Raw genomic sequence first — 27,201 nt, 5'->3', positions numbered from 1 at the left:
AAACCAAACTTTCTTTCCCTATATCATGCAGCAAATGTTTCAGACCTTGATGATGCATATCAAAGTAAGTATTGTACACCAGAATTGTATCAAGGCACGAGGTAACATGGTTCTTAAAGAAAAATGTTAGAACATGCACAAGTTCCTTATATTCAGAACACAAAAGATCAAGTTCAAACTGAGAATCTCTTAACCAAGGCTCAGCTTGCTTATCAAAGAAAGTATTGTAAACCAGAATATCATCAAAGCTTAAAGCAACACAATTCTCAAGCAATGATCTAAAAACATGCCAAGGTTTATCAGATTCAGAACACAAGATACCAAGTTTAAAAATAGAATTATAAATAAAATCGGTTTCATCTCTCAGTGATTTTGGTTTCTGAAAATTCCTAACCATAAACTCTTTCCAGACATGTGAGGAAGAAAACAAATAACCAGTGGCTATTTTATGCTTAGAACAACTCAAAACAAAGCTATTTTCTTTGAAGACAAATGAATCAAGCGATTTTTTAGAACAGAAAACAAGCTGTTGCAGAATAAGCTCTAATGACTTTTCAGGATGTTCAAAGCTTTTGTTATGTTCCATAAACTGATCAAAACTCAAAACAAGACCATGATTGATGTCACTATCATAGGAAAACTCTTTTTCTCCAGAAAATTTATCTGGTTCAAGTTTCTTAAAAGAATAAATCATGTTATCAAAAACAGAGTTTGAAACACAAAATTCTTTCACATTTTCAATACCAAAACGTTTTTCATTTTTAGTAGACACCAAAACAAACAATCCAGGCACTGAAATAATCTTATTAAGTTCCTTACAATGCTCTTGCAGGTTAGGGAACAAAGAATTATGAATTGTGCTCAGCTCCAAGCTGCTCTGTTGCTCCATCACTTCACCTCGTGTTAAACTCTTTTGTCTATTTCTGGTGAGTGTTCTTCTGAGACCTTAGAAACTGAGACAATTCTACTCGGTTGCACCGGTTCAAGATAAGTTAGTTCATCACAGGTTTTATTGACAACAAGTTCAGACTGAGGAGAGAAAAGAGAAAACTCATTTTCTGTCTCAGATTCTTTACTTATCTTAATAGATGGCTCTCTTTTCAGCTCTTGGATAATCTGTTCCTGCTTGCTACAATTCCTTCGGTCAGTAGCCTTTGAGGAAGGTCGTGTGCTCTGTCTTTTGTCCTTCTCTAAATCCTTAAATATTTGGTTACACATATCAGTAATGTTTTGGGGACTACTCATCCGCTTAAGAGCTCCCCGCAGCAACTCCTGATCATCACGACTATGGGCAAGTTTTGTTTCTTCTTTGGACTGTTTAGATTGCCCTCTGCTCCTGTTAATAGGCGTGTCCAGCAGCCTCCCTGGTCGTGACCTTTCCTGCAACAATTCAGATTTGTTAAAACCCGATTTTTCTTTACTTAACAAGTATTGTCTTTTTTCTAGCAAACTCTTTGTGGAGGAACTGAATAGGTCAAGCTGTGGGTTTCTCTCAGGACGTCTAGTAGCAATGTATACATCCTGGCTACTCCTTTTGGTCTTAGCTTTCTTCTGAACCTGAGAAACATTATCAAAGAAATCATCAAAGAAATCATCAGCATGTTTCTTTTGTAAAAGATCAGACTTTTTCATTCTTTTCATGATCTCAGACATCACTGCTTCCATCTGAAATTTATTCAATTTCATAGTTGGTGCCTCCTTTCTTTTACTGACATCCCCAGCCATGGTTTCCTGTTACAATCTCAACAAGAAAAATTAGCACAATAACAGATAGCCGAAGCCTCACAAACTCTCAAGTGTTGACCGGTTCTTCATCATACCAGCGTGCTTCCTCCTCTGCTCTCTGCCATGCTTTAGCCTCTCCCTACAATAGACTGATGGCAAGGCGTAACTTCTCCCATGAAGGTACTTGATTCGTGTCAATGAAGTTGTCTATGTTTTCAACCCATGAGAGAAAATGTTCAGGATTGTTTCCTCCAACAAAAACCTTAGGTATGAACATAGGAACATGTAATCAAACCCAGCAAATAGAGATTTTGAAACTGAAACCCATAAAATAGAGAAAACAAAATCAAAACCCAGAAGAACAGAGAATTTGAAATAATCCCAAAAACAGAAAGTAAATTGGAAAGAGATCTGACAAATAAAACCCCAAAAACAGAGAAGAATTTGAAAAGGTAGAATCAAACCCTAGATCAAGAGCCTTCAAATCTGCTTTGATACCACTTGATGAATCCCTGGTGAGGAGATTCAACTGTCCCTGATTCTTTTGAAGGATGATCTGATGATTTGAGAGAGATATGGGATGATTTTGTTGATGATAGATGGTTTGATTGGATGATCTTCAGAAATGATCTATGGATTGATCAGATCTTGTTTAGATGTGTCTTTGATCAAGACAATGAACTCTGATTTCGATCAAAGACAGGTTTTACTTGCAGAGAATGAACTCCTAGCAATCGATATTCAAAGATGAACAAAGGATTCACAGATTTAGAGAGATTTTTATAAAAAAAGGTGAATGTTTTGTTCTGAAACAAAAGAGAGTTTAAGTAGAGAAGAAGAAGGAAAACGAAAAGTCCTAAATTGCAGAAATAAGAAAATACTTAGGAAAACTAGGTTGGACTGAATCCTTGACTTGATTTTCGAACTGGTTTAGCTCTGGTTCAGAATAAACCAAGCAAACAATTGCTCCCTTTGTTTCTTAGACTTGAATTTTGTGGCTGGCCATTCAGAAAGAGAGAATGGATCCTCAACTTGGATATTGATCCTCTTTTAGGCTGAGAAAGAGGCCTAAGTCATCCATGAGTCTGATCACATCTTTTCCAGCTTGTTTAACATGATTTTCACAGAAAAAAATATGGTTAGCATGCTCCACTCCACCTTATTGTTCATCTTCAAGCTTTCCATTCATCCATCCCGGTTTATCTTTTGTTGCATAGTCATCTGGCTCAACCATGGTTGCATCAGTGATAAAGTGTGTCGGCCAAGAAAAAGGGAGTGTGGCACTTGAGGTCAGCTAAGCCGCAAACACAAACCCTAAGCACACTCATAAGGCCCGTTAGAAACACAAAACCAGGCCCAATATGTATGACCCAAAGAAAATGAAAGATGAATTCAAAATAAATCCTTTGCATACTACCTTTTGTCAAACCATGTCATAACATCACTTACATTTGCGAGAGAGAGTCTGTGAAGCTGATTATTGACTTTTCGTGAGCAAAGCATCAACCAAAAGAAACATCATCTTGCCAAACTTGCCAGAAGGCATACTCAAAGATGTTTTTTACGTCCAGAAGAGAGCTACATAGATTGCTTCCCACTCGTACTAAGCCACCAAACAGGTTTTAAGAGAAATTAGTGAGAACAACCCAAGTCTGTAGCTATTTCTTAGTCGAGTAGCTGTCACAAACAAGATCCTTCCGTGCAACTCACTCACACCTTAGCTCCTACAGCACAGTCATTTGTATGGTCTAAAACACAGTGTAAACATCTTGTGAGTCCGTCTCTCCAACTCGACAGACATAATAAACCTTGTTGTTGTTTCCACAAGAGACTGTTTCTCAACTCAAATGAGTGAAATAGTTGTCAACACTGGAGACAAAGTGGGGCTACACCCTGCTCCAACTGAGCTATCTCGAAGAGTCGACATCAACTCTGCCTACTCAGGATAGTGATCGAAATCAGAGTCTGAATGTTGTGTCATACAACTTAAAAACGAGTATCCATCATTCCAGGCCTTTCTTACTTAGAGTTATCTTTGTATTACTCTATGTTGCGAGTGCGTTAGATATGATACTCTCCTTCTTTCTGTTTCACTCAGTCTTTGTTGTGTTTCCTCATTCAATCCAGACAATGATCAATGCTCAGACCGAAAATGTTGCAGCATCCTGGTCTAAGATGAGTGCCTTTCACCAGCGAATCAAACAACTGTACCGTTGTGAAGTTAGAAGGAGTAAGCTGCACAGACGAACTTGTTGGCTCAATGTTTTGGGGCTGTGGTGACCTATCGACAAGCAGTAACACATATATACAGCAGCTCTCTTCTTCTGACATGACTTATTCAGAGATTCACAATTCCCAAGGCCTTTCGAAGACCTAAGAATGTGTTGTAATCCAGAGGTGTGGTGAATAGATCAGCCAGTTGTCTTTCAGTTGATACATGCTCCAAGATCACGATTTTCATCTCAACCAACTCTCTCACAAAGTGATGCCTAATGTCAACATGTTTGGTACGCGAATGCTGAACCAGATTTTTAGACAAGTTTATAGCACTCATATTATCACAATGAACTAGCATAGGGTCAGAGATGATACCGTAATCTACCATTATTTGGCGCATCCAAAGTAACTGGGTGTAGCAGCTGCCTAGAGCGATATACTCAGCCACGGCGGTTGAGAGAGAAACGCAGCTTTGCTTCTTGCTATTCCATGCTACCATGTTGTTTCCAAGGAAGAAACATCCACCAGATGTGTTGTGTCTATCATCCAGGCATCCTGCCCAGTCATCATCACAGAACCCTGCAAAATTCAAGTTAGTTTCAAAGGTGTAATGAAGATCAAAATCCAACGTACCTTTCACATATTTAATAATGTGTTTGACTGCATTCATATGTGGTTCCTTTGGACATGCTTGGTATCGAGCACATATACCAGCGCTCAGACACAAATCAGGTCGGCACGTAGTAAGATACAACATGCTGCCTATCATGGCTTGATACAGCTTCTCATCGACATGTTTCCCATCATCATCTCGTGACAACTTTGTAGTTGTGCTCATCAGAGTATTGGCTGTCTTACTCGTCTGCATCCCAAATCTCTTAATAAATTTTTTTGCATATGTGCTTTGTGAGACTGTGATCCCATCATCTAGTTGCTTGACTTGTAACCCAAGAAAATAGCTTAGTTCACCCACCATACTCATTTCAAACTCCTTAGTCATTGTTCTCACAAACTCATCAACCATGGATTGAGAGGTTCCTCCGAATATTATATCATCAACATAGACTTGAATGATAAGAATGTCTCTCCCATTCTCTCCAATGAACATGGTTTTATCAACTCCTCATCTCTGAAACCCAGCCTTAGTCAGGAACTCTGTAGTCGATCATACCACGCTCGAGGGGCATGTTTAAGCCCATATAGTGCCTTCTTGAGTTTGTAAACATAATCCGGAAAGTGAGGATCCTCGAACCCCTTAGGCTGTGTGACATAGACTTCTCCCTGTAGCACACCATTCAGGAATGCACTCTTCACATCTATCTGATACAACTTGATCTTCATATTACATGCCATTCCGAATAACAATCTGATTGATTCTAGTCTTGCAACTGGAGCAAATATCTCATCAAAATCCACACCCTCGATTTGTGTGTAACCTTGTCCCACAAGTCTAGATTTGTTTCTGGCCACGTTTCCTTTCTCATCAGTCTTATTCTTGTGGATCGATTTAGTGCCAATGATGTTCACACCGTCAGGTCGTGGTACCAGTTCCCATACCTGTAACCGATCAAACTGCTCGAGCTCCAGATGCATAGACTCTGTCCAAAACTCATCATCCAATGCTTCCTGGAGCTCTTTAGGTTCAATCAAGGAGACAAAACACTCGAGCTCGTTCATCTCAGCCATGAAACAAGCAAGCTTGACCATTTCCTTGAAATCGATCTGCTTCTTTCTTTTGACTCTATCATCAAACACACCACCAATAACATCAGCTAAAGAGTGATTCTTATGCACTTTGGCTCGATCCAGATCAACTCGCTGTTCCTCAATCTGATCATCCTCTCCTTCTGATTCATCTTTGATCTTTACATCAGAGGATGTTGAAGCTGGATGTGTGACACACTCAATCGTCTGAGTTACTCGTGCTTGATAGAAGCCGATATTGTGATCAAACACAACATTCACGTTATCTCCAATAAACTTAGTGCGTTGATTGAACACTCTGTATGCTAAGCTATTTGTCGAATATCCTAGAAACATCCCAACATCACTCTTTGCATCAAACTTCCCAAGATAATCTTTATCATTCAGGATGTAGCACAGACAACCAAAGACATGCATATGACTGAGGTTTGGCGTCTTTCCTTTGAGCACTTCATACAGAGTATTCTTTGTGTTAGGCTTGGCATATACAAGAATTATGACATAACATGCGGTGGCTATAGCTTCTGCCCAAAAGCCTGATGGAACACTGTTTCCGCAGAGCATAGCTCTAGCCATCTCCTGCAGTGTCCTGTTTTTCCTTTATACTACTCCATTTTGTTGAGGAGTTCTGGGAGCTGCATACTGATGTTTGATTCCTTGACTGTGACATAATTTATCAAACTCTTCATTTTGAAACTTCCCTCCATGATCACTCTTAATCTGCACAATGCCGCTTTTTTCTTGTTTGAGTTGTAATACCAGAATGCGGAAACTCTCCAGTGCGTTAGACTTGTTCCTCAGGAAGTCCACCCAAGTGTATCTTGAAAATTCATCTCCACGAACAAATATGTACTTTTTACCTGCAATGTTGTCTGGCGTGATTGGTCCCATAAGATCCATGTGCACCAGCTCGAGTATCCCCTTGGATCTGATCTCAGAAATTTGTTTGTGCTGAACCTTAACTTGTTTGCCTTGATAACATCCTCCACACAGTGTCTGTTTGTTTCTCTAGTTCTGGAATTCCCCTAACAGCTTCAGCATTTACCAGTATGGTCAAACCATTAGTATTCATGTGTCCAAGTTTCTTGTGCCAAAGATCCAACTTAGACTCTTTAGCAGAGTAACACAAGTGTGAAGGCTTCCATATATAACAATTGTTTCCAGATTGCACTCCGCATAGAACCACCTTTCCTTTTGTGTCGACTGCTCGACATTCTTTGCCGTTGAAGATAACTTCTAATCCCTCATCACAAAGTTGGCTGGCACTAATGAGATTCGCCTTAAGACCATCCACATAGAAGACATTAATAAGTCGAGGAAGAACAGTCTTCTTCAATTCGCCTACTCCTCGTATTTTTCCTTGACCACCATCCCCGAAGGTAACTTTGCCTCCTATGATATAATCGACTTTCTCAAATAAATTATGATTCCCTCTCATAAGTTTTGAGCAGCCACTGTCAAAATACCATGGAGTGTCAAACTGTGGGTTGGACTCCGCACTTGTATAAGTGATGTTGCTTACTAACTCAGCTTCAATGGATGAGTTTGCGAAGTTGCAAATGATAGGTTGCTCTGTGTCAGTGTGTATCTCACTCTTTTGGATGTGTGAGACGATCAAAGTTCTCTGCTTGTAGTTCGGGTACAGGTCTCGCTTGGCTATCCAAACATGACCATACATTGACGGTTTCATAAAGCAAAGGTTCATTCTCCAAGCTCGCTGATACTGATTTTTGCAGAAGTAGCATAACCTGATGTTATGACCACGCTTTCCACAGAAGTGACACCCATTTCTTCGTCGTGTGGTAGCAGTCTTCTTCAGGTTTTCACTTTTCAGATTACTAGTCTGAACTTCTCCCGAGACTTGGATTTCTTTTTCTTTTGAACTTCCTTTCACAAACACAATTTCTCCAGCAGATTTGGATGTGGAACCTTGAAAACCTAGTCCCCAACTGCTGCTAGGACACTGGCCAATGGTGAGAAGATGATCCAGAGTTGTGGTGCCAGTAGTTACTTTCTTGAGATTTTCAGCAAGTTGGTTTTCAAGTAATGTGCTCTTGTCCATCTCCTTGGTTAGTAGGTCATTCAGATGATTTACCTTCTGCTCAAACTGCTTCTGCACCCTTTCTTGTTCTGTCATGGCCCTTTTTAGTGACAGCATCTCATGATCTGAATCTTTAAGGATTGATAGTTCAGCACCCTGATTCGAAGGTTTCTCCAATTCCAAGATGTTCATCTGAGCTTTTAGCATGACATTTTCCTTTAGTAGTTGCAGGTTCTCATGACTGAGCTCAACAAATTTGTCGAACAGAGACTTGTATTTTATTTCAAGATCATTGTTGAGATCATCTTCATCCTCTTTCACGGCTGAATCTAGTTTCGGATCTCCTTCCTCACAGATAAGTGCCATAAAGTTCAGATGTAGCTCCTCTCTATCGATGTCACTTTCTGAGTCTGTATCACTGAAGCACACGAGTGACTTGTCATTTTTTAGATTGTTAGGACATTCAATTCGAGTGTGGACCAAACCCCTTGCAGTCAATGCACTTCAGTATTTTTGTTTAGCTAGAGGACACTCGCTGCAAAAATGCCCATAGCCCTCACATTCGTGACACTGCAACTCTTTTTCTTAGAGTTCTTTGAGTCTTGCCTAGTGTGTTGAGAGTTGCCACGATCTGATTCATTTTTCTGAAAACGTGAGTTGGATCGATTTCCTCTTTTCTCCATTCGCTTGATGAATTTTTTGAAGTTTCGAGCCAATAATCCCAAGTTCTCTTCAATTTTTGTGATTCGGTCCTGCTCTTTAGAGTCAGCTGCAAATGCGATGCTCTTTTGAGAGTTTGCATTTCGATTAGTCTTCTCCAGATCGTGAACCTTCAAGATGCCAGACAATTGATCAAACTTCATCTCATCAGTGTTGACAGCTATATCCAGTACTGCTTTGTATGCTTCAAACCGTGGTGGAAGGCATCTTAACAATTGCTTCACCAGATCCTTCTCATCGTATTTCTTTCCAAGAACTGAGGCTTCGCTAGCTAGTTCACTGATCTTTGAGATGAATCCGTCAATTGGTTCATCATCACCCATCCAAAGATTTTCAAACTTTGAAGCTAAGTGATTAATCCTTGTTCTTCGCACACTGGTATTCCCTTCAAAGTGATTGACCAAGATATCCCATGCTTCTTTAGCAGACTTACACCCTTGGATGATTTTGAACTGGTCTAGATCAACTGCAGAGAAAATCGCAGTGAGTGCTTTGGAGTTGAATTTCGACGCTGCCTTCTCTTGATCAGTCCACCTATCTTTTGGCTTTGGAGCCAGTGTTTTGTCATCAGTCATCATCGTAGGAACATACCAACCTTCTTCCACTGCAGTCCATGCATCCTCGTCAATTCCTCTGATCAACTGTCGCATTTTTACCTTCCAATGACCGAAGTTACCGCTGTCCAGCATGATAGGTTTCTGAATTCCAAATAGTTTCTTCATGGTGTCCATGAAATCCGTAAGATCTCAACCTGTTAGTAGTATATGATACCACAGAGGTTTCCTGCTCTGATACCAAATGTAAGTTCAGATACTACCAGTAACAGGAACAAAACACGAGATACCAAGAACACTTTCTTGTATATTACAAATCTCTTAAAAAATCTTCCTAGATATGTTTAATCCGAATTACACTCAATCTCACACGACTAGAGACAGACCAATTTCTAATCTCACTAAACAGAAGCACGAGCTGCACTAACAAGTCACTCGTCTTCAATAAGCTCACAAGAACAAACCTCTTGCTCTAGCTTTTATCACTTTAACGGCTGACCTAACTCTACCCAAGGCAATCAGGTTAAATACCCTTAACACAATATCTTATTTTCCTAATATTGTGATAAGCCCAAATCTTCCAGATCTTATTTGCTTCACACCAAAGTAATATCCTGGAACCAATGAGTAATCGACACGTCATCGTCTCATAACTAACTTGTAACGGCAAGTTACACTTCCACCAGTGCATGTAACACGTCCTCTGTTTCACGATCTGTCAAGCTCTTTTTCCTGAGATTACAGGGCTGAGTTTGCGGGTCAACCAACCCCGACCCGACCCACCACGGATCGAGTCATTTTTCTATTCAAAAATCAAATTCTCACGATTAGCTATTCATCCTGATAAAACTTGCTAGTAATCCGCCGAAACAGCTTTTGATAATATTAATTATATTAAAAATAATTATTTTAATTATATATTATTGTTTTCTAAAAAATAATATTGAAATAATATAAAGGGCAAATCTCCAAAATAGCACATTTCTAAGTTTATATCACAAAAATAGCACTCAAAAACTAAAATGACTAAAATAGCACATTTCTAAGTTTATCCTATGAAAATTTTAATTTTTTTATTTTTCAAAATTTGAAATCTTATCTCCAAAACCTCATTTCTCAACTCTAAACCCTAAACCCTAAACTCTAAACCCTAAACCTTAAACTCTAAACCCTAAACCCTAAACCCTAAACTCTAAACCCTAAACCCTAAACCCTAAACTCTAAACCCTAAATCCTAAACCCTAAATCCTAAACCCTAAATCCTAAACCCCACCCTTTAACTCTAAACCCTAAGTTTGTGACTTTTGATAAAACATTAAGTGCTATTTTTGTGACTTTTGACCTTGAGTGCTAGTTTGGGAACAAAAACTTGATTAAGTGCTATTTTTGTCTTTTTCTCTAATATATATTTATAATATTTTATATATTTTTAGGAAAATATTTTGAGAAAAAGACAAAAATAGCACTAAATCAAGTTTTTGTTCCCAAACTAGCACTCAAGGTCAAAAGTCACAAAAATAGCACTTAATGTTTTATCAAAAGTCACAAACTTAGGGTTTAGAGTTAAATGGTGGGGTTTAGGGTTTAGGGTTTAGGGTTTAGGATTTAGGGTTTAGGGTTTAGGGTTTAGAGTTTAGAGTTTAGGGTTTAGGGTTTAGAGTTTAGGGTTTAGGGTTTAGAGTTGAGAAATGAGGTTTTGGGGATAAGATTTCAAATTTAGAAAAATAAAAAAATTAAAATTTTGAAAAGATAAAATGCTATTTTGATCATTTTAGTTTTTGAATGCTATTTTTGTGATATAAAATTAGAAAGGTGCTATTTTGGAGATTTGCCCAAATATTTTTTATATGAAAAATTTATTTTTTAAATTTGTGGATCGGTGTGTACCCTCTGCGTAAAAAACACTCAACCCATATCTGCAAAACAAATTTTTTAAATCTTTCGATCCGCACCCACCTTGTTTGTGACGGGTCAAAAGAAGCGGGGCTACCGATAATGATTCAAATTCCCAGTGCTGGCACGTTGATAATATTGCGGGCCAAGCCTTGGCCCAGTTTTCATTAACGGCCCCGGAAACTCGGGTCGGATCCTCATTACAACTGTGGGATCCGGTTCGGCGAATCTTCTCTTCTGTTGGGTAAGAAAGCGCAAGTACCAGACGACCGGAGTGGAACTGATTTCGTCAAATTTACCGTTCTACCCCTCGATTTCACCTCCTTCGTCGTCAAAGGTAACTCGCAGCTCTTCTCCGTAATCGTCTAATTCAGATGGGATTCGTAGAAACTTAGATTGGATTAAGCTTTTGATATGAACTCTTTAACTCATTCGGGCACACGTGTTGTCCGTAAAGCTTCTCGCTTTCTTCTAACCTCGAGGAAATTCTGCGATTCTAGTCGCACCAATGGTGATGAAGAGACGTTGAAGATAACATGGGAAACTAGGGAGATGGATTTTGGGTTCGCAGAGGAACATGAGAAAATCTCTGTTAGGAGGACGTTTCTGGAGAGTACTAAGCTCAGTGCGTCTCAGGTTCTCGATACTTTAAAGCAAGACTGTCCTGGTTTCAATACGAAGTCAGCTTTAGATGAGTTGAATGTACCAATCTCAGGACTTTTAGTGAGAGAGGTTCTCCTTGGGATCTTGAAAAGACTTAGCTTTGATAACAAGACAAGGTGCGCTAAGCTAGCTTACAAGTTCTTCGTTTGGTGTGGTGGACAAGAGTCTTTCAGACACACTGCGAACTGTTATCATCTGCTTATGAAGATCTTTTCGGAGTGTGGTGAGTATAAAGCCATGTGCAGGCTCGTCGACGAGATGATTAAAGACGGTTACCCGACAACGGCTAGGACGTTTAATCTGTTGATATGCACTTGCGGCGAAGCAGGCCTTGCGAGAGAAGTCGTGGAGCAGTTCATCAAGTCCAAAACCTTCAACTACAGACCTTTCAAACACTCTTACAACGCTATCTTGCATTCTTTGCAAGGGGTGAAACACTACAAGCTGATCGAGTGGGTCTACGACCAGATGCTAGAAGACGGGTTCTCGCCGGATGTTCTGAGTTACAACGTTGTAATGTTTGCAAGCTTCAGGTTAGGCAAAACCGATAAGCTTTACAGATTGCTCGATGAAATGGTTAAAGACGGGTTTTCTCCGGACCTGCACACATACAACATCCTCCTCCACCATCTTGCAACAGGGAATAAGCCTCTCGCGGCGCTGAACCTATTGAACCATATGAGGGAAGTGGGAGTTGAGCCCAGTGTGATCCATTTCACCACTCTGATAGATGGGCTGAGCCGGGCCGGGAAGTTAGAAGCTTGCAAGTACTTTATGGACGAAATGGTGAAAGCTGGATGCACCCCGGATGTTGTGTGCTACACTGTTGTGATCACAGGGTATATATCAGGTGGGGAGCTGGAGAAAGCAGAGGAGATGTTTAGAGAGATGACGGTGAAGGGGCAGCTTCCGAATGTTTTCACGTACAACTCAATGATCCGTGGGTTTTGTATGGCCGGGAAGTTTAAAGAGGCACGGTTGTTGCTCAAGGAGATGGAGTCAAGAGGGTGTAACCCTAACTTTGTGGTGTATAGTACGCTGGTGAACAATCTGAGGAATGCAGGGAAGCTTTTAGAGGCTCATGAGGTGGTTAAGGACATGGTGGAGAAAGGGCATTATGTTCATCTTATTTCAAAGTTCAAAAAATATACAAGATCCTAATTTTTGTTTCAAAAGACATTTTTTTGTGGTAACTGTTAAGAGAATATAGATGTTCTAATTTTAGTATGTTCATTATCCTTTCTCAATATGTTATATAAGCTATAGGGTGTTGTTTCAAGAGAACGAACTAGGAAAGAAAAAAAAAGCTAAAAAGAAAGCGTCGACAGCAGGGTTCGAACCTGCGCGGGCGAAGCCCAACAGATTTCAAGTCTGTCTCCTTAACCACTCGGACATATCGACTTTCTGTCTACAAAAAACTAATTAAACTTCTCTTTGAATAACGAAGGCCCAATAAAGGCCCATAAGCGCTGACTTGGATCCTGTACCTAACAACTGAGGCTCTCTAACGACGAATGACGCGTGTTTCGTCATCAAGACGGTAAATCTGAAAGCCGATTGAATCTGAAGACAACCGGCGAAGAATCTCTGAGGCGTAGATTATCATTATATAATCATCCCGGAGACGTTCTCAGACGGCGAGAGTGGGATGATGTGCTGGTAACTGAGGCTACTAATTAGATATGTCATCGGGAGGAGCCGAGGACAGGCATCTGTTGCGATCCACTGACGACGATGAAGCCGGCATTCGCGGAGGAGACGGTGATCTAGATGTTGAATCTCAGTCTCCGGCCATCAGAAATTCCACCGGAGGAGTTAGAGATCTCTTCAAACATCTGGATCGGAGATTTTCTCTCTCCGGGCGTCGCATAAGCTTAAAACGGTTGGAGAACGTCAGAGTTGATAGAGAGCACCACCACCATCCTTCCTCTTCTTCGCCTGGTGTGGTTGCCGGGGAAGAAGATGGGGTCGATGATCGCGATTACGGGAATGACGATGAGTACGGTTTTGACGACGGCAGCGACGTTTTAGGAGATAGCGCTCCGCCTGAGTGGGCTCTCCTTCTCATCGGCTGCCTTATCGGTGTTGCCGCTGGAATCTGCGTCGCAGGCTTCAACAAAGGGGTACGTACGTACAATCTCAGATCTCGATCTAATTAGAATCTAAATTGATTCAACAGAGTAGTTTTTTATTGTCTAGGTTCATGTGATTCATGAGTGGGCGTGGGCTGGTACTCCCAACGAGGGTGCTGCTTGGCTTCGCCTACAGAGACTAGCCGACACGTGGCATCGGATTCTTTTGATTCCTGTCACTGGGGGTGTTATCGTAGGGATGATGCATGGTTTGCTCGAGATCTTGGATCAGATCAGGCACTCCACTTCTTCTCAAAGACAAGGAGTTGATTTACTCGCTGGTATATTCCCGGTGATTAAAGCTATTCAGGCTGCTGTGACCCTTGGTACAGGATGTTCGCTGGGTCCTGAGGGACCTAGCGTCGACATTGGGAAGTCCTGTGCCAATGGTTTTGCACTAATGATGGAAAACAACAGAGAAAGGAGAATAGCTCTCACTGCAGCTGGTGCCGCTTCTGGGATTGCATCTGGTATAGTCCTACCTCTTCTAAAATTGTACATAATTGATATTTATGTATTAGTGGATTGTTAATTATTGGAACAGCTGCGTAGCTCACTCTCTCTAGTATATTGCCCCTTTACATTATTTTTAGCCAGGTGAGCTCGATCGATATGTGTTTGTACTAGGGTCATGGGATCGTTTTGGCTTATTCGATCTGTATGGTCCTTCGTTAAGCTCACTCTCTTAGTTCCAGAATTTTGTATGTGCTCTGTAGCCTACACATGTGTGTACTATATATCCTACAAATGTGTCTTACGAAAATAATTAATTAATGAAAATAGTTTACTTATGGTTATTTTTGAAGTTATATTTGTGTGTAATGGTGTTTCTTACTATATATGAGACCACTGCAATTATTTGTTCTTCCCAATAAGGAACTCAATTTGCTGCACTTTCGTTTGTGGTTATAAATCTGATTTGGCCGATATCTCTTTATGGTTACAGGTTTCAATGCAGCTGTGGCGGGGTGTTTCTTTGCTATTGAGACTGTTTTAAGACCTCTACGTGCCGAGAACTCGCCTCCATTTACCACTGCAATGATAATTTTGGCCTCTGTTATATCATCGACTGTGTCAAATGCGTTGCTTGGGACTCAATCAGCTTTCACAGTCCCCTCGTACGACCTGAAGTCCGCTGCAGGTACTTTTAACCTCAATTGCAAATCTTTCAGTTAGTCTTGTGGTATAATTTCTGTAGTAGGAGTAGCTTATGATTTAGTGTCCTGATGGATAGGTGATATATCATACATAAAGAGTCTTGGTATCTTATTAATTTGGTTCAGCTAGCAGCTGCTTATAAGTTTCCGAACATGTTTTCACTTGTCTCCAGAGCTCCCTCTGTACCTAATATTAGGCATGCTGTGCGGTGCTGTCAGCGTTGTTTTTTCTCATCTCGTCACCTGGTTTACCAAGTCATTCGAGTTCATCAAAGACAAATTTGGTCTTCCTGCTATTGTCTGCCCTGCATTAGGTGGGCTTGGAGCTGGGATGATTGCTCTCAAGTACCCTGGAATTTTGTATTGGGGGTTTACAAATGTTGAAGAAATCCTGCATACTGGAAAGAGTGCTTCAGCTCCTGGAATTTGGTTATTAGCTCAGTTAGCCGCAGCCAAAGTTGTGGCTACAGCTTTGTGCAAAGGCTCTGGGCTTGTAGGCGGCCTATACGCACCAAGCTTGATGATTGGTGCTGCTGTTGGTGCTGTGTTTGGAGGTTCGGCTGCTGAGATTATTAACAGAGCTATTCCTGGTAACGCTGCTGTTGCTCAACCACAAGCTTACGCTCTGGTATTGTATTCCCTTGTCGCAGGCCCTTACTTCAATGTAGCTTTTTCTAAATTTAAGAATGCAACATTGGTTGTTACTGATTTTGACTCATCAAGATGCCCTCATTTTATGTAATGCAGGTTGGTATGGCAGCGACACTAGCTTCCATGTGCTCAGTCCCCTTAACATCAGTATTACTGCTGTTCGAGCTAACGAAAGATTATAGAATTTTGCTTCCTCTCATGGTAAACAAACGTTTTCACTTTCAGTTTTTCTGATTCGTGTCGTGTTATACATGGCGTAAAATCGCTAAGAATGGCGAGATTCATTAAATTATTTCCGAATTGGCTTGTTTAACTGATCGAGCAGTAAAGCCTTTCTTGAAACTATGAAATGAACCAGTTAACAGGAGGGCAAATCTTTATAATATTTGTTCTTGATCTGATCTGTCTGTCTGTCTGTCTGTCGGTTATTTATAACAGGGAGCAGTTGGCTTAGCAATATGGGTTCCCTCGGTGGCAAACCAAGGCAAAGAGAGTGATTCATCTGAGGGTCGCAGCACAGGAAGAGGATACTCTTCCCTTTCACCGTCCGATCGTAAAACTACAGAAGGAGCTTGGAGACACACGGATAATACAAACTCCCTTGAGCTTTCCGTCATAGAGAACCCTGACCACAAATCTTTCTTGGATGAAGAAACCATTCTGGAAGAGTTAAAGGTTTTTCGGGTTATGTCAAAGAACTACGTGAAGGTTTCTCTGGGAACAAGTCTAAGAGAAGCAAGAAAGATCCTGAAAGACAGCCACCAGAATTGCCTTATGGTGGTCGATGAAGATGAGTTTCTAGCCGGAATCCTAACACAGGGAGACATCAGACGTTACTTGTCTAGTAAGGTCTCTACAATCTTAGATGTAAGTAGTGAAACCGTATCAAACTCCCTCTTTTTTTTTTTTTCTTTTTGTTTGCAGTTGAGTTGAAAGAACTCTTTTGTCTCTTGCAGGAGAACACATGTCCGGTTTCTTCTGTATGTACTAAGAAAATAACCTACCGCGGCCAAGAACGTGGTTTGCTTACTTGTTACCCCGATGCGACGGTTGGTGTGGCCAAAGAGTTGATGGAGGCAAGAGGTGTGAAGCAATTACCTGTCGTTAAACGAGGTGAAGCAAGTCACAAAGGGAAGAAAAGGAAAGTGCTTGGCCTTCTTCATTACGACTCCTTCTGGACTTTTCTCAGGTATTCAAGAAAATAGCATAATAGAAATGTTTGAAACAATCTGAATTCCATATTTATCTGTTTGTTGCTGTGGCTTGCACTTGCAGAGATGAAATGAGTCGTAGGAGATCGATGATCAAGGAGCGGAGAAAAGACAAGTACGAGGAGGTTGGTGCGGCAAATGGGCATTGATTTTGGGGTTTGTGACCATTTGGTAAAGCTTTTTCCTAATTTTGATGTCAAAATGATTAGAACGGAGGAAAGCATGATCGTATAATAAAGACCTCTTTATTTAGTTTGTACTGTTCTCGCCAAAGTAAAACTCTTTATCATATAGTAATCGGAGAGAAATTGAGTGTAACATATATACGACATGTGTTGGGTGATCTCTACTTTGTATCATTAGGTATTAGCAAACCTTGTGATATTCAGAATCGACAATCTATTATAAATGAGATGAATTGTATAGTTTCTTTGATTCATCGTGTTTGTTTATATTTCCCTTCACTCTTGTACAACTGTTAAATTAAGGTTAGGAATTTTGAAGTTTTTAAAAAAAATGTTGATGGAGTTTTCTTAAACACTTTGTTTTCTTCGTACGAGGTTGAAAAGAGCGATTAGCTATCCATTAGACTATATTTGTCAAGTGTTCTTTCTACAATCAATTTCACAAAACAAATATGACATAGTTACTGAAATTGATGACATGTCTTATACATTAATATGACATGGACAATTGCATTTAATGTTAATTTATATTTTTGGTAAACTTTTTAAAATATAGTAATAACACTAAAAATTGCATTTAATGTCAATTTATATTTTTGGAATTTTTTTTTAGAATATGGAAATAACTCATAAATCATCATTAAAATAAATATATTCAAATATGACATTATAAATTTCGAAATTTAATTTAATTATATATTTTTAAATTACACAATTTTATTACTAAAATTTTCAAAAAAGTAAACAATTTTTTTTAGAAAATTATAAAAATTTAATCGTAAAATCATTATTTTCTTATATATCTACAAATTTTATAAATATTGTTTAATTTTATTTTTTGGTAATTATGAAACTTTTAAAAATTTATTTAATATATTTAATTAAAATAAATAGATAGAAAAATCTATCTAAGATTATAATTTTAAATATATACATGCATATTCTTAAATATAATTTTTATGTTTAATTAAATTAAATTTATATTAAAATATTGATACGAAATTTTTTTTTAAATATTAATAAAATTTTATTTTAAAATATAATTATATTTATCTGTTAAAAAATATTTTAAATTTTTTTACTGCACATGGTGCAGGAAGACACCTAGTGAAATGTAACGAGAAAGTAATGGGTTTTCAGTATAACTAGAAACAATATATTAATTGAGAATCATTTTTAATGGTTTTTTCTGTATCTCTTATATATTAATTGAGAATCATTTAAAAAGTTATAACATATATCGTGTACTAATTACAAAAGAGATCTAGTGATGTGTCATTTAATTAGGATGTCAATTTAGCTTACATGGCAACATAATAATCAATTGAATAATTTGTAGATCCAAACTCCAATTGTTAGGAAACATTATATTAACCTAAAATATAAGAAAAGCGTATTCATTTCTTAAATAAAAGCTTCAGTATTATCTGATATGATTAACATATATATGACAATTAATGATTATGAAGAATAAATATTTGATAATAAATTTTATATTCTTCCTCACTTTTTGTTTAATTTTATATTATTAAAATAAATTAAACAATCACATTAACCATATAATAAAAATTAGTTTTTTTCTTATATGTTATATTTTGAATTTTTTTAAACGACTATAAATTACAAAACATGTTAAAAATCCAACATTGAAAACTTTGTGATCAATGGCTTAATTGTTTTGCTATAACAGGATATACATAATCATAAAATCGTATTAATATTAATTTTTATTTAATAGATATTCATATTAAATAATATATATGTATATCTATTTTAATATCGTTTAATTAAACTATGTATTATTTAAAAATACATCAATATGTTAATTTTTAAATTTGTATTTGAAAAGTATTGAAACCTTAATATTTTAATTTTGAAATTTGCATCGAAAAAATATCACATTGAAAATTTTGGGATTAATCGTTTAAATTTTTTGTTACATCAAATATACAAATGTCAAGAAAACCATATGAGTATGAAGTCTCGATAATAAATATTTATATTAAAATATATTATATATTTATGTCAATATCATTTAAATTTAATTATATACCATATAAAATAAATAAAATGATTATTTTGATTTATTTTACCATAAAAATATTATAAATAAACAAGAGGTATTTATTTTAATTTATGTGATTACTCTAATCTCCAATATACTAATTGAGAAACAATTGATTACTCTCGCAAGTGTATGATTTTATTAATTAATATTCTTCGAAAATCTTACAAGAGATCGATACAACGAAGATTTATTTAGAAGCTATTAAAATCACCTAGCGAGAACATGGATTGCACAACAAATTTGATTTCCTAACCCTAACTCCCCTTCTATTCGTCACAACACCGACATAGACTATATAGAAGTGTTGATTGACAATCTGAAATGGTAATTTTTTTAAGGTCAGCCCATTTTTTTTTTTTAAATGGGCCTTAAACCGTTTTTAATGATTAACTAAATGGGGCACGTACGTAGTAAAATGTGTTTTGGTTTAAAAATTGTTGCATACCCAAAATCAATATGAACCATCATCATTTTTTGTTTAAAATTTTGTTACAGTAAAAATATAGGGTTGGAAAAAAAATCTAAATCCAAAAAACAGAACCAAACCCAATCTAAAAATATAGTACTGAACTTTAACCAAAATTGGTTAGATATCCGAATGGGTTCAAAATTTTGGTATCTAGTGGAACCGAACCTGATCTAAACCAAAATATTTCGGGTATCTGAATATATACGAACCAGATTTATATACTTAAATCTATTAATTATTTTTAAATTTAATATCTAAGAGAATAAACAAAACATATAAGATGTTTTTAAGTTGTCCAAAATATTCGAAAATATATATACATAGTTATAAGTACATGTTGAAAATAGCTAAACGATACTTAAAATACATAAAATACTTAAACTATCTATTGATTTCCTATCCAAAAATTTAAGCTAAACAAATTTTTATGTTAAGTTTAAGTATTTTGGCATACATTATTAAAATTTATATGTTATATATTATTTTATTTTTATATTTTGAAAAATTAAAAGTATATATGAGCTTTAATTTTTGAAAAAATAAATAAATAGGTTATCCGAACCCAAACTCAAACCTAAATCAAACCTGCAAAGATCTGAACCAAACCAAACCGCAAAGATCCGAACCATACCAAATGGTACTCGAATGTCCACCTCTGATCAAATGTGAAAAATGTTGTTGATAACAAAATATATATTATTTATAATATTTAAATACAATATATTTATAAAAATTCACTCCGCGCAGGACGCAGATTATCAGCTAGTTTAAAATTATGCAAAGACAACTTTTAAAATTGATGAACTTATTAACGATACTAAATTGGTGGTTTTAAATTTTTTTTTTTTTTTTGCTAAAAGTGGTTTTTAATATTGACTACACATAAATGATATATTGATACTAAATTGGTGTTGTTTCGAACAGAGATAAAAATGTACCCGTACCTATATTAGTAGACGGATTTCTAATCTTTCTATATAAGCACAAGAACAATTCTCATACTTTAATTGATCTTTTTGTTCGACTATTTTTTTTAATCAATGTTTATTTCGAATTAACTTCGATGAAAAGTACCATTGAAGAAATTTGAACAACAAAGTAGAACCCATATAAATAACCAGAGTTGAATGAACTTTCGGATCACCTAACCATCTCCTGGCTGGCAAGACGACACACCCGCATGCAAAAAGATCTAAAACATGATCTGCTAGAAAAGCGGCATCTCACTCGGACGTTGGAATGGCCATGCTCAGGGCCGGCTTAGGGACAAGGGCGAGCAGCAGTGGCGGTGCCAGGATCAATTTACACGGGGGTCAAAATAATTTTATGGGGTCAAAATTTATTATTAAATGGGGTCAAAATAATTTTTCTTTAACAAAAACAAAAAAAAAATTAAAAAATAGTGGGGTCAGTTGACCCCACTCCCTCCGCCCCTAGCGAGTAGTGCACCCGGCCCAGGGCCCAGAGACAAAGGGGTCCATGTACACAAATTATCATACTGTTCTCGACATATCGTAATATTGTTCTATAAGTTATAAAGGAAGCAGACAACAAAATTATTTTAAAAGAAGGTTGGACTTTACAGCATGTTTATCCGGGGTCTTTAGTGAGATTCTTAGTGCGTGGGCCCCCATAAAACTCTTAAGGATCAGTTACAAAAACTACTAATTAAGAACCGATTTTAGTGAGTTTCTTACACTGTTTGCGGGTCCCACTGACTCGTGGCGGCCCGCGATTGGTTTGCTTTTTAATTTTTTTTTTTTTAGATAAAAAAAAACCTAAAAAACCCATTTGAGTTTTTTAGGGATAAACATGGTCTTATGAGCCTTACGATTAGTACCCGTTTTAAAACAAAAAAATTTGATCGTTTAATTAGAACCAATGAATGATTGATTTTATCTTTTTGTTTTGTTTTGTAAACCTTCGTTTTCTTTGCTTTTACATTGAAATAAAATGAGTGATATGTTTGTAGTTTTTTTTGGTCTTAACTATATTTGTAGTTATTATAACGTCTTACCGTATTTTTAACCTATGCAAAATTTATAATATTCATTATATAAACATTTTATATACGTTCACGTATACATAATTATATGGTATTCCGGCGCTGACTAACATGCGTAATATTTAGAAGTACACTATTATGAGATTTTTATACAAAAAGTTGTTATAGAAATGTACTTAGTAATTACTAATCTAGACAACCTAATGGATAAAATAGCAGAAATTAGGGGAAAACAGGTTTATAGTCTTACTTGGTTTTATCATAAAAATAAAAATTTTGTTATATTAAAGGGCCAATTTTTTATTTTTGCCCTAGGGCCTCCAATATGTTTGAGCCGGCCCTGGCCATGCTACTAAGCGCTCTAGACATGCATCTGAGCTGTGAGCACGCTCGCAGGTACTCCAGAATATTACCAGAGTTTCCGGTGTACAGCCAAAGAGAATGTTTACAGCTACGGAGTTATACTTCTTGAGTTTTCCTCTGGTAAGAAACCTATCGATCTAGAGGAGTTTAGAGAAGACAATAACCTTGTCGGGTGCTCGAAACAGCTAAAGAGGCATAGAGATTCTTGACCCGGAGCTTGTAACCCCCAAATCAGGCGATGTTGAGCTGTTTCAATACTGGAAGATCGCGTCTCAATGCTTGGATGATCAACCGTTTAGGCGGCCAACAATTATTCAAGTGATGGCCATGTTCAAAGAGCTAATTAAGGCTGATACAGAGGAAAAGAAAAGCCTCGATTTCTTAAGATAGAAGAATCTCTGAATCGGATGCTCATGTTAAGTCGTTCCAAGTTTTTGGTGTTAGTGTGTATATATCAGAAGAAGCTTCATCTAGAAGGTCATGTTAAGTCGTTCCAAGTTCTCTTCAGTTTGTAACTTATGTATCCTAGAGTTTGTTAACTTTAGTTTTACTTCATTTTGGAAAAGAGAATGAAAGGATTAAAACAATGGAATAATCATATATATGATTATTCCATTTTATAGTGAAATATAAACTATATTCTAAAATGAATTTTGAAATGAAAAATGAATAGAGTTAAATAAAGTGCTTAAATTAAGTTGTGAGGACTGCATAAAAATATCTATCTATTACAATAAAGGAAGTTTGCCTCTCTCCACATGCCGGCACGTCAGCAAGGAGGATTGGACGTTTTCTGCCACCTGTCATCACCTAAAGTAAGTTTATGTTTTGATCGAGATCTGAAAATTTAGTTCGCTTCGTATGCTGGGCTTTGTTAAAACTTTGAATGTAATTTTTTCTGGGATTTTTTGTTTTGTGATGAAGTAAGGCCCACTAAATGATGCCTTTCTTTCTACTTGGATCATTAATTGAATGGATTCAGAAGTCTGAAACCTAACGATTCTTTTTCCACCTCCCGTCACGTAACCCCTGCCCGTTATGGCAAAGAATCAACATAACCCGCTAATCACACTTTCTCCTCTTCATTGCATGTTTAATTTCTCGATCCTGAGCTTTTTCCAGAGTAAATATATAGATACACCTTCTCATTGGCCTTTCAAATACCTCTAAACATTTTTCCGATCGATTTTTAATTTGCAAGCTTAGACAAATTGAAGGCAGGCCGGTGCAAGTAGGTGGTACAGACGCGACTGCTCCAGTTTTTGGAGGCTATGAATGTCAAAAAGAGGCCAGTTGATTTGGGGGGGGAGGGGATTGATATGCTGCTGCTAGATTCCAAGGTATTTTGATTAAAGCTTTTTAAATCGGCGAATGTTTCATTATTCTATTATTTTATTTTGGGACTCTTTCGTATTTGTAAGAAAAAAGAAAAATTGGTTACTCTAACTTGAACTAATAGGGGACGACCGCAAGCTCTATGCGGCAGAGCCGTTGGCGCTCGACATCTGCAACCTCGAACTCAGGGAGAATGCTCTTCACGAGTTGTCTAAGGTTATTCATTATCTCTCTATGCAATTAAACTTCACTTGCTTAGCGTTGCTTATGAATTCTGATCGTCTTGGTTTTTGTGTTCACAATCAATTTTTTTACAAGGCCTTGGTTTGTTTTGCTCGGTTAATCTAGGACATGCTTTCAGATTTTTAGGATAATAGTTGAGTCTCTAGACAATTAAAAAGTTAAATGGCTTTGATGTTTTGTAATAATATAATGTGTCGTGTGGTTTTGCTTTGCTTTCATTTTTCAGAAGAGAGAGATCTTTCATGATTTGGCTCCACTGTTGTGGTAATCTGTTGGTACTGTTCCTTCTCTTCTACAGATACACTTCGTCCATTAAATCTGAGTGGAACCTTCACATGCTGAAAACAGAATCGAACTATCACAATTACACTTTAGCAGCTGAGAGTGGGAAGAAGGCGATGCAAGAAGTTCTCTTGAACTGGTATAAACAAATCTCAAAAGTTCATAACATACATCGGTCCCAAAACCTGGGCTTTTTTCATCGTTTTCTTAACTTTTCAAGACGGATAATTTTATGTTAGGAAAGATTATGTGATTGCACATCAATGGAGGAAAGCTTAAGAATCCCTGGTCAGTAACATATCACCTCAAAATCTTAAACAGAGGAGGCATGGATGCCAATGAGAACCTAAGCTCTCAGTTCTGTATCATCCTCTCTTGATGTTTTTGATGTTGCTAACGCCAGCCTTCTTACTTCCATTGATCTGAGTTAGCTAATTCATTTGAATTTACAGATTTGTATTAAATATTATTCGTTGTTTTGCTGAAAATTTACCCTTTCTTCTGTCAGTTTCGTTGAAATTCAATAATGATGCATGTGCTAAGATCAACTCCATGATCATCCCATGCTGTGAAGACTTGATAGAGCCCAAGAGTGATCACAGTCACAAGGTCGTAGAGATCAAAATCAGCGCATGGAAATATCTTCTTGATGAAAACTTGTAAGTTTCAAAATTTCAATCTGAATTAAACAAAGCCGGAAAACCATATCAAACATTATAGCTGGTTTTTACATACTGGTGACGATAGGAATGTTCTTTGGTGCAAACAGGTGGATGAACCTTCGTGTTCAACGCCCATGAAAAGACCAAACGACATACCAAGCATTGAGTCCGTTGAGGAACTTAGAATTCCAGCATCTGAGACTTACTAAAGGGTTTCAACTTTCAAGATGGGAAACTGTTGAAGCAGGCCAGTGGTGATGCAAAGCAGCAGCACCAGCAGCAGCAACACCTTATACGTGCTTCCTCTGTTTACGAAGCAGCTGTGTCGGACTCAAGATCTACCCTCTCTCGGCTGTTAACTGAGACCAAAGGTTATTATTGTGTCATACTCTACAGAGAGAGTATTGTTGCATACATGTCAACGTATTTTCTTCGTGGAGGTAGTTTGAGGATTTTACAAAGTCTTTATTTGGTTAGTTAAGATTTGTATTGTTTATTAGTTGGAACCAAAGAAATTATTATCTTATGAATCAGTATATTATGAGTCGTGTTAGTTGAAATTACAAGCAAATCTATTAAGCTTTATGGTTTCAGATAGGTCATGAGCTTGAGATTAGCGATTCCTAATGGTATAGTTCCAGGGAGATAATGCCGGTAAGAAAGATTCTGGGATTAATCGACCCTATGTGGAGAGTGTGTTCGACAACTCGGTGATCACCCTTATAGCAACGCAAACGTCCCACAAGCAGTAATTAATACCTTTCATTCAGTTACTTAAAACTTTGAGAGAGACTTGGGTTATACTAGATTTGAAAGCTAAAAGACCCGCTTCATCATCGGGATGAGACGCAGCACGGCAGCAGCTCCCGTGGGATTTAGATATGAACAAAAAATAATGGCGGTAAGATGATGAGATAGAAAGAATAAGAGTTCATGGTGTTGTTTAAATATAACTACTGATGTGAAACAATATTTGGCATGCGTGAAAAGAAAATACAAAGAGAGATACACCAAGGTCTAATCAGAAGTTTAATATCCAATGAAAGTCATTAAAATAAACAAAGATAAAGTGAAACTGTGAAAGATAAGAAATCTAGTGTTGATGTCCATCAAAATTATATGTTCCATCTGCAAACAAAATGTTACTATCTATGTAAATTCATACGTCACACATGAATAGTCGTTAGAAGCAGTGGCGTGCCTATGGTATAAAAAGGATTTGTTCCATGTAGGCATGGCAATTCAGAAAATGATTGACCAATTCAACGTTGAAATATAACATGTCTTCCTTAAAGCACATCATTATCGTTTTTCTATCCAGGAGCAGCTCGATCCATTCATCTTCAGTTTTCGTCATTTACTTTTAAAATAGTATTTTCATGCTGTTTTTAAAATATTTTTTAATGTTCTCTTACTTCACAAAATATGTTTACTTCTAAAACAATTTTTGACTTTCTTCTCTATCAAATTTTTAATATACTTTTACTTCAGAAAATATGTTTACTTCTAAAACAATGAATTAATCTATTTATAGAGTAAACACCAATTTCTACTCTATTAAAGAGTGAAAATATAGTAAAATTTGAACTTTTTTTACTTCAAACTCAATTTAAGAATGAAAAATAGAATAGAATTGGAAATACTTTTAAAAAAAAAATCTAAACAACAAAAGAAACATGCAGAACAATAATTTACATCGAAAGTACGACATAATATGACATATAATAACAATAATTTCCATTGTTTAATTATTTTGTAAGAATATAAATCAACAATAAACATTTTTTTACCAACAGCAGTGAAATATCTCTAACAAGATTACAATTCTAGAAGAAAAAAAACAATTAGGAATCTAGGAAGCCAAAATATGAAAAGATATATCATAATAAAAGAAAAGTGATCATGATGTGAAAGTGAACTTACCATAAATCATGAAATAAACACATAAACACAAATATATCTGAATTGAGCGCCACAAAAAAAAAATAGAATGCGAAATAACATGGCATTATACTAAACATAAATAAATAGGTCTAAAGTTCACAAAATTGTGTGTACTCCCCAAACCTGCCATTTCACGTTTGGCTCATGTTTTCATATTTGAGACTTTATTTTTAATTGTTGGGCACCTAATTTGACATCTAGACAATGAATTCGTCTAACGGCACATTGCATTACTCCTAACATTGTTGAACCCATAACACTAAATCTAAATTACATTGATTTTATAAATCTGGCTTCACAACGCCTCAAGTCGTCATTCAATTGATGTTACTGATATTCTCCTTTGCGTTCTGCAAACCAATATTTCTACTATGAAAAAAATAATAATGGATAAATGTCAACTGTAGTAAACGACTCTGGTTTGTTCGTATTAGCTACCTGAACAATCACTATGGGAATGACATAATTGAAAAGAAATCGTGAAAATATATGTTTAACAATAAATTATTACTAATCCCACCAATATAAATATAAATTTCAACCTTTATATTTTACAAAACTAAACATCGAATATCAGAGAATAAAACATACGAACCCGGCGTGTAGCGCCGTAATACCACTAGTGGTACATAAGAGAACCTTTTTTAAAAAACAATTTACTTATGTTAGAAATTCAACTTTTTCGGATACAAACACAAGAGCAAATTTTCCATCCTCTTGGAAACAAAGCATAAATATATAATAGCAAATGAAATTAAGAATGATAGGTCTTCAACTGACCGTCGATGTTTGTTGGTGAAAAAGTAGAGACATTGCCAAGACTATCGTTCTCGTCGGAGTCATAAGGAGAACCGGCAAGAAAGGTTCATGTCGGGTAGCGGTGGTAGAAGAGATTCACAGTGAACACGACATAAGCTACGAAAGGTATCCTGAACTAGACACCGATATAAAAGTGAAACCCCACAGAGATTGGACGT

The 27,201-nt window shown here is 36.9% G+C and overlaps 2 protein-coding genes, 1 long non-coding RNA gene and 1 other non-coding gene across 8 annotated transcripts; 3 read left to right on the top strand and 1 right to left on the bottom strand.

Moving 5' to 3' along the window:
* Positions 1-10,931: 10,931 nt before the first annotated feature.
* Positions 10,932-12,750, top strand: LOC106391425 (pentatricopeptide repeat-containing protein At1g55630). 3 transcript variants are annotated; one of them, XM_013832063.3, is made up of 2 exons: positions 10,932-11,191; positions 11,355-12,750. In XM_013832063.3, exon 2 carries the CDS (start codon positions 11,407-11,409, stop codon positions 12,676-12,678), a length of 1,272 nt encoding a protein of 423 aa, XP_013687517.1. In that variant the 5' UTR covers positions 10,932-11,191; positions 11,355-11,406; the 3' UTR covers positions 12,679-12,750. The 3 variants fall into 3 exon arrangements, with proteins under 3 accessions (XP_013687517.1, XP_013687515.1, XP_013687516.1); XM_013832062.3 differs by having other exon boundaries at positions 10,935-11,191; positions 11,312-12,750; XM_013832061.3 differs by having other exon boundaries at positions 10,932-12,750.
* An 86-nt stretch (positions 12,751-12,836) lies between these two features.
* TRNAS-UGA lies at positions 12,837-12,918 on the bottom strand. The gene has a single exon. It is a non-coding gene; the product is annotated as a tRNA-Ser (tRNA).
* A 112-nt stretch (positions 12,919-13,030) lies between these two features.
* Positions 13,031-17,103, top strand: LOC106396427 (chloride channel protein CLC-f). The gene is made up of 8 exons (XM_013836813.3): positions 13,031-13,640; positions 13,717-14,119; positions 14,596-14,790; positions 14,980-15,434; positions 15,554-15,658; positions 15,896-16,324; positions 16,414-16,646; positions 16,733-17,103. The coding sequence occupies exons 1-8, from the start codon at positions 13,200-13,202 to the stop codon at positions 16,815-16,817; spliced, it is 2,346 nt and encodes a 781-aa protein (XP_013692267.2). The 5' UTR covers positions 13,031-13,199; the 3' UTR covers positions 16,818-17,103.
* A 2,848-nt stretch (positions 17,104-19,951) lies between these two features.
* LOC125588958 lies at positions 19,952-26,229 on the top strand. 3 transcript variants are annotated; one of them, XR_007325144.1, is made up of 5 exons: positions 19,952-23,098; positions 23,218-23,309; positions 23,635-23,757; positions 23,858-24,277; positions 24,388-26,229. It is a non-coding gene; the product is annotated as an uncharacterized LOC125588958 (long non-coding RNA). The 3 variants fall into 3 exon arrangements; XR_007325143.1 differs by having other exon boundaries at positions 23,635-24,277; XR_007325145.1 differs by having other exon boundaries at positions 23,563-24,277.
* Positions 26,230-27,201: the final 972 nt, after the last annotated feature.

This window comes from Brassica napus, chromosome C6, assembly GCF_020379485.1.
Source record: "Brassica napus cultivar Da-Ae chromosome C6, Da-Ae, whole genome shotgun sequence".
In the NCBI taxonomy this organism is placed as follows: domain Eukaryota; kingdom Viridiplantae; phylum Streptophyta; class Magnoliopsida; order Brassicales; family Brassicaceae; genus Brassica; species Brassica napus.
Note: the sequence above shows the minus strand (reverse complement) of the source record. Positions and strands in the feature narration are given on the sequence as shown.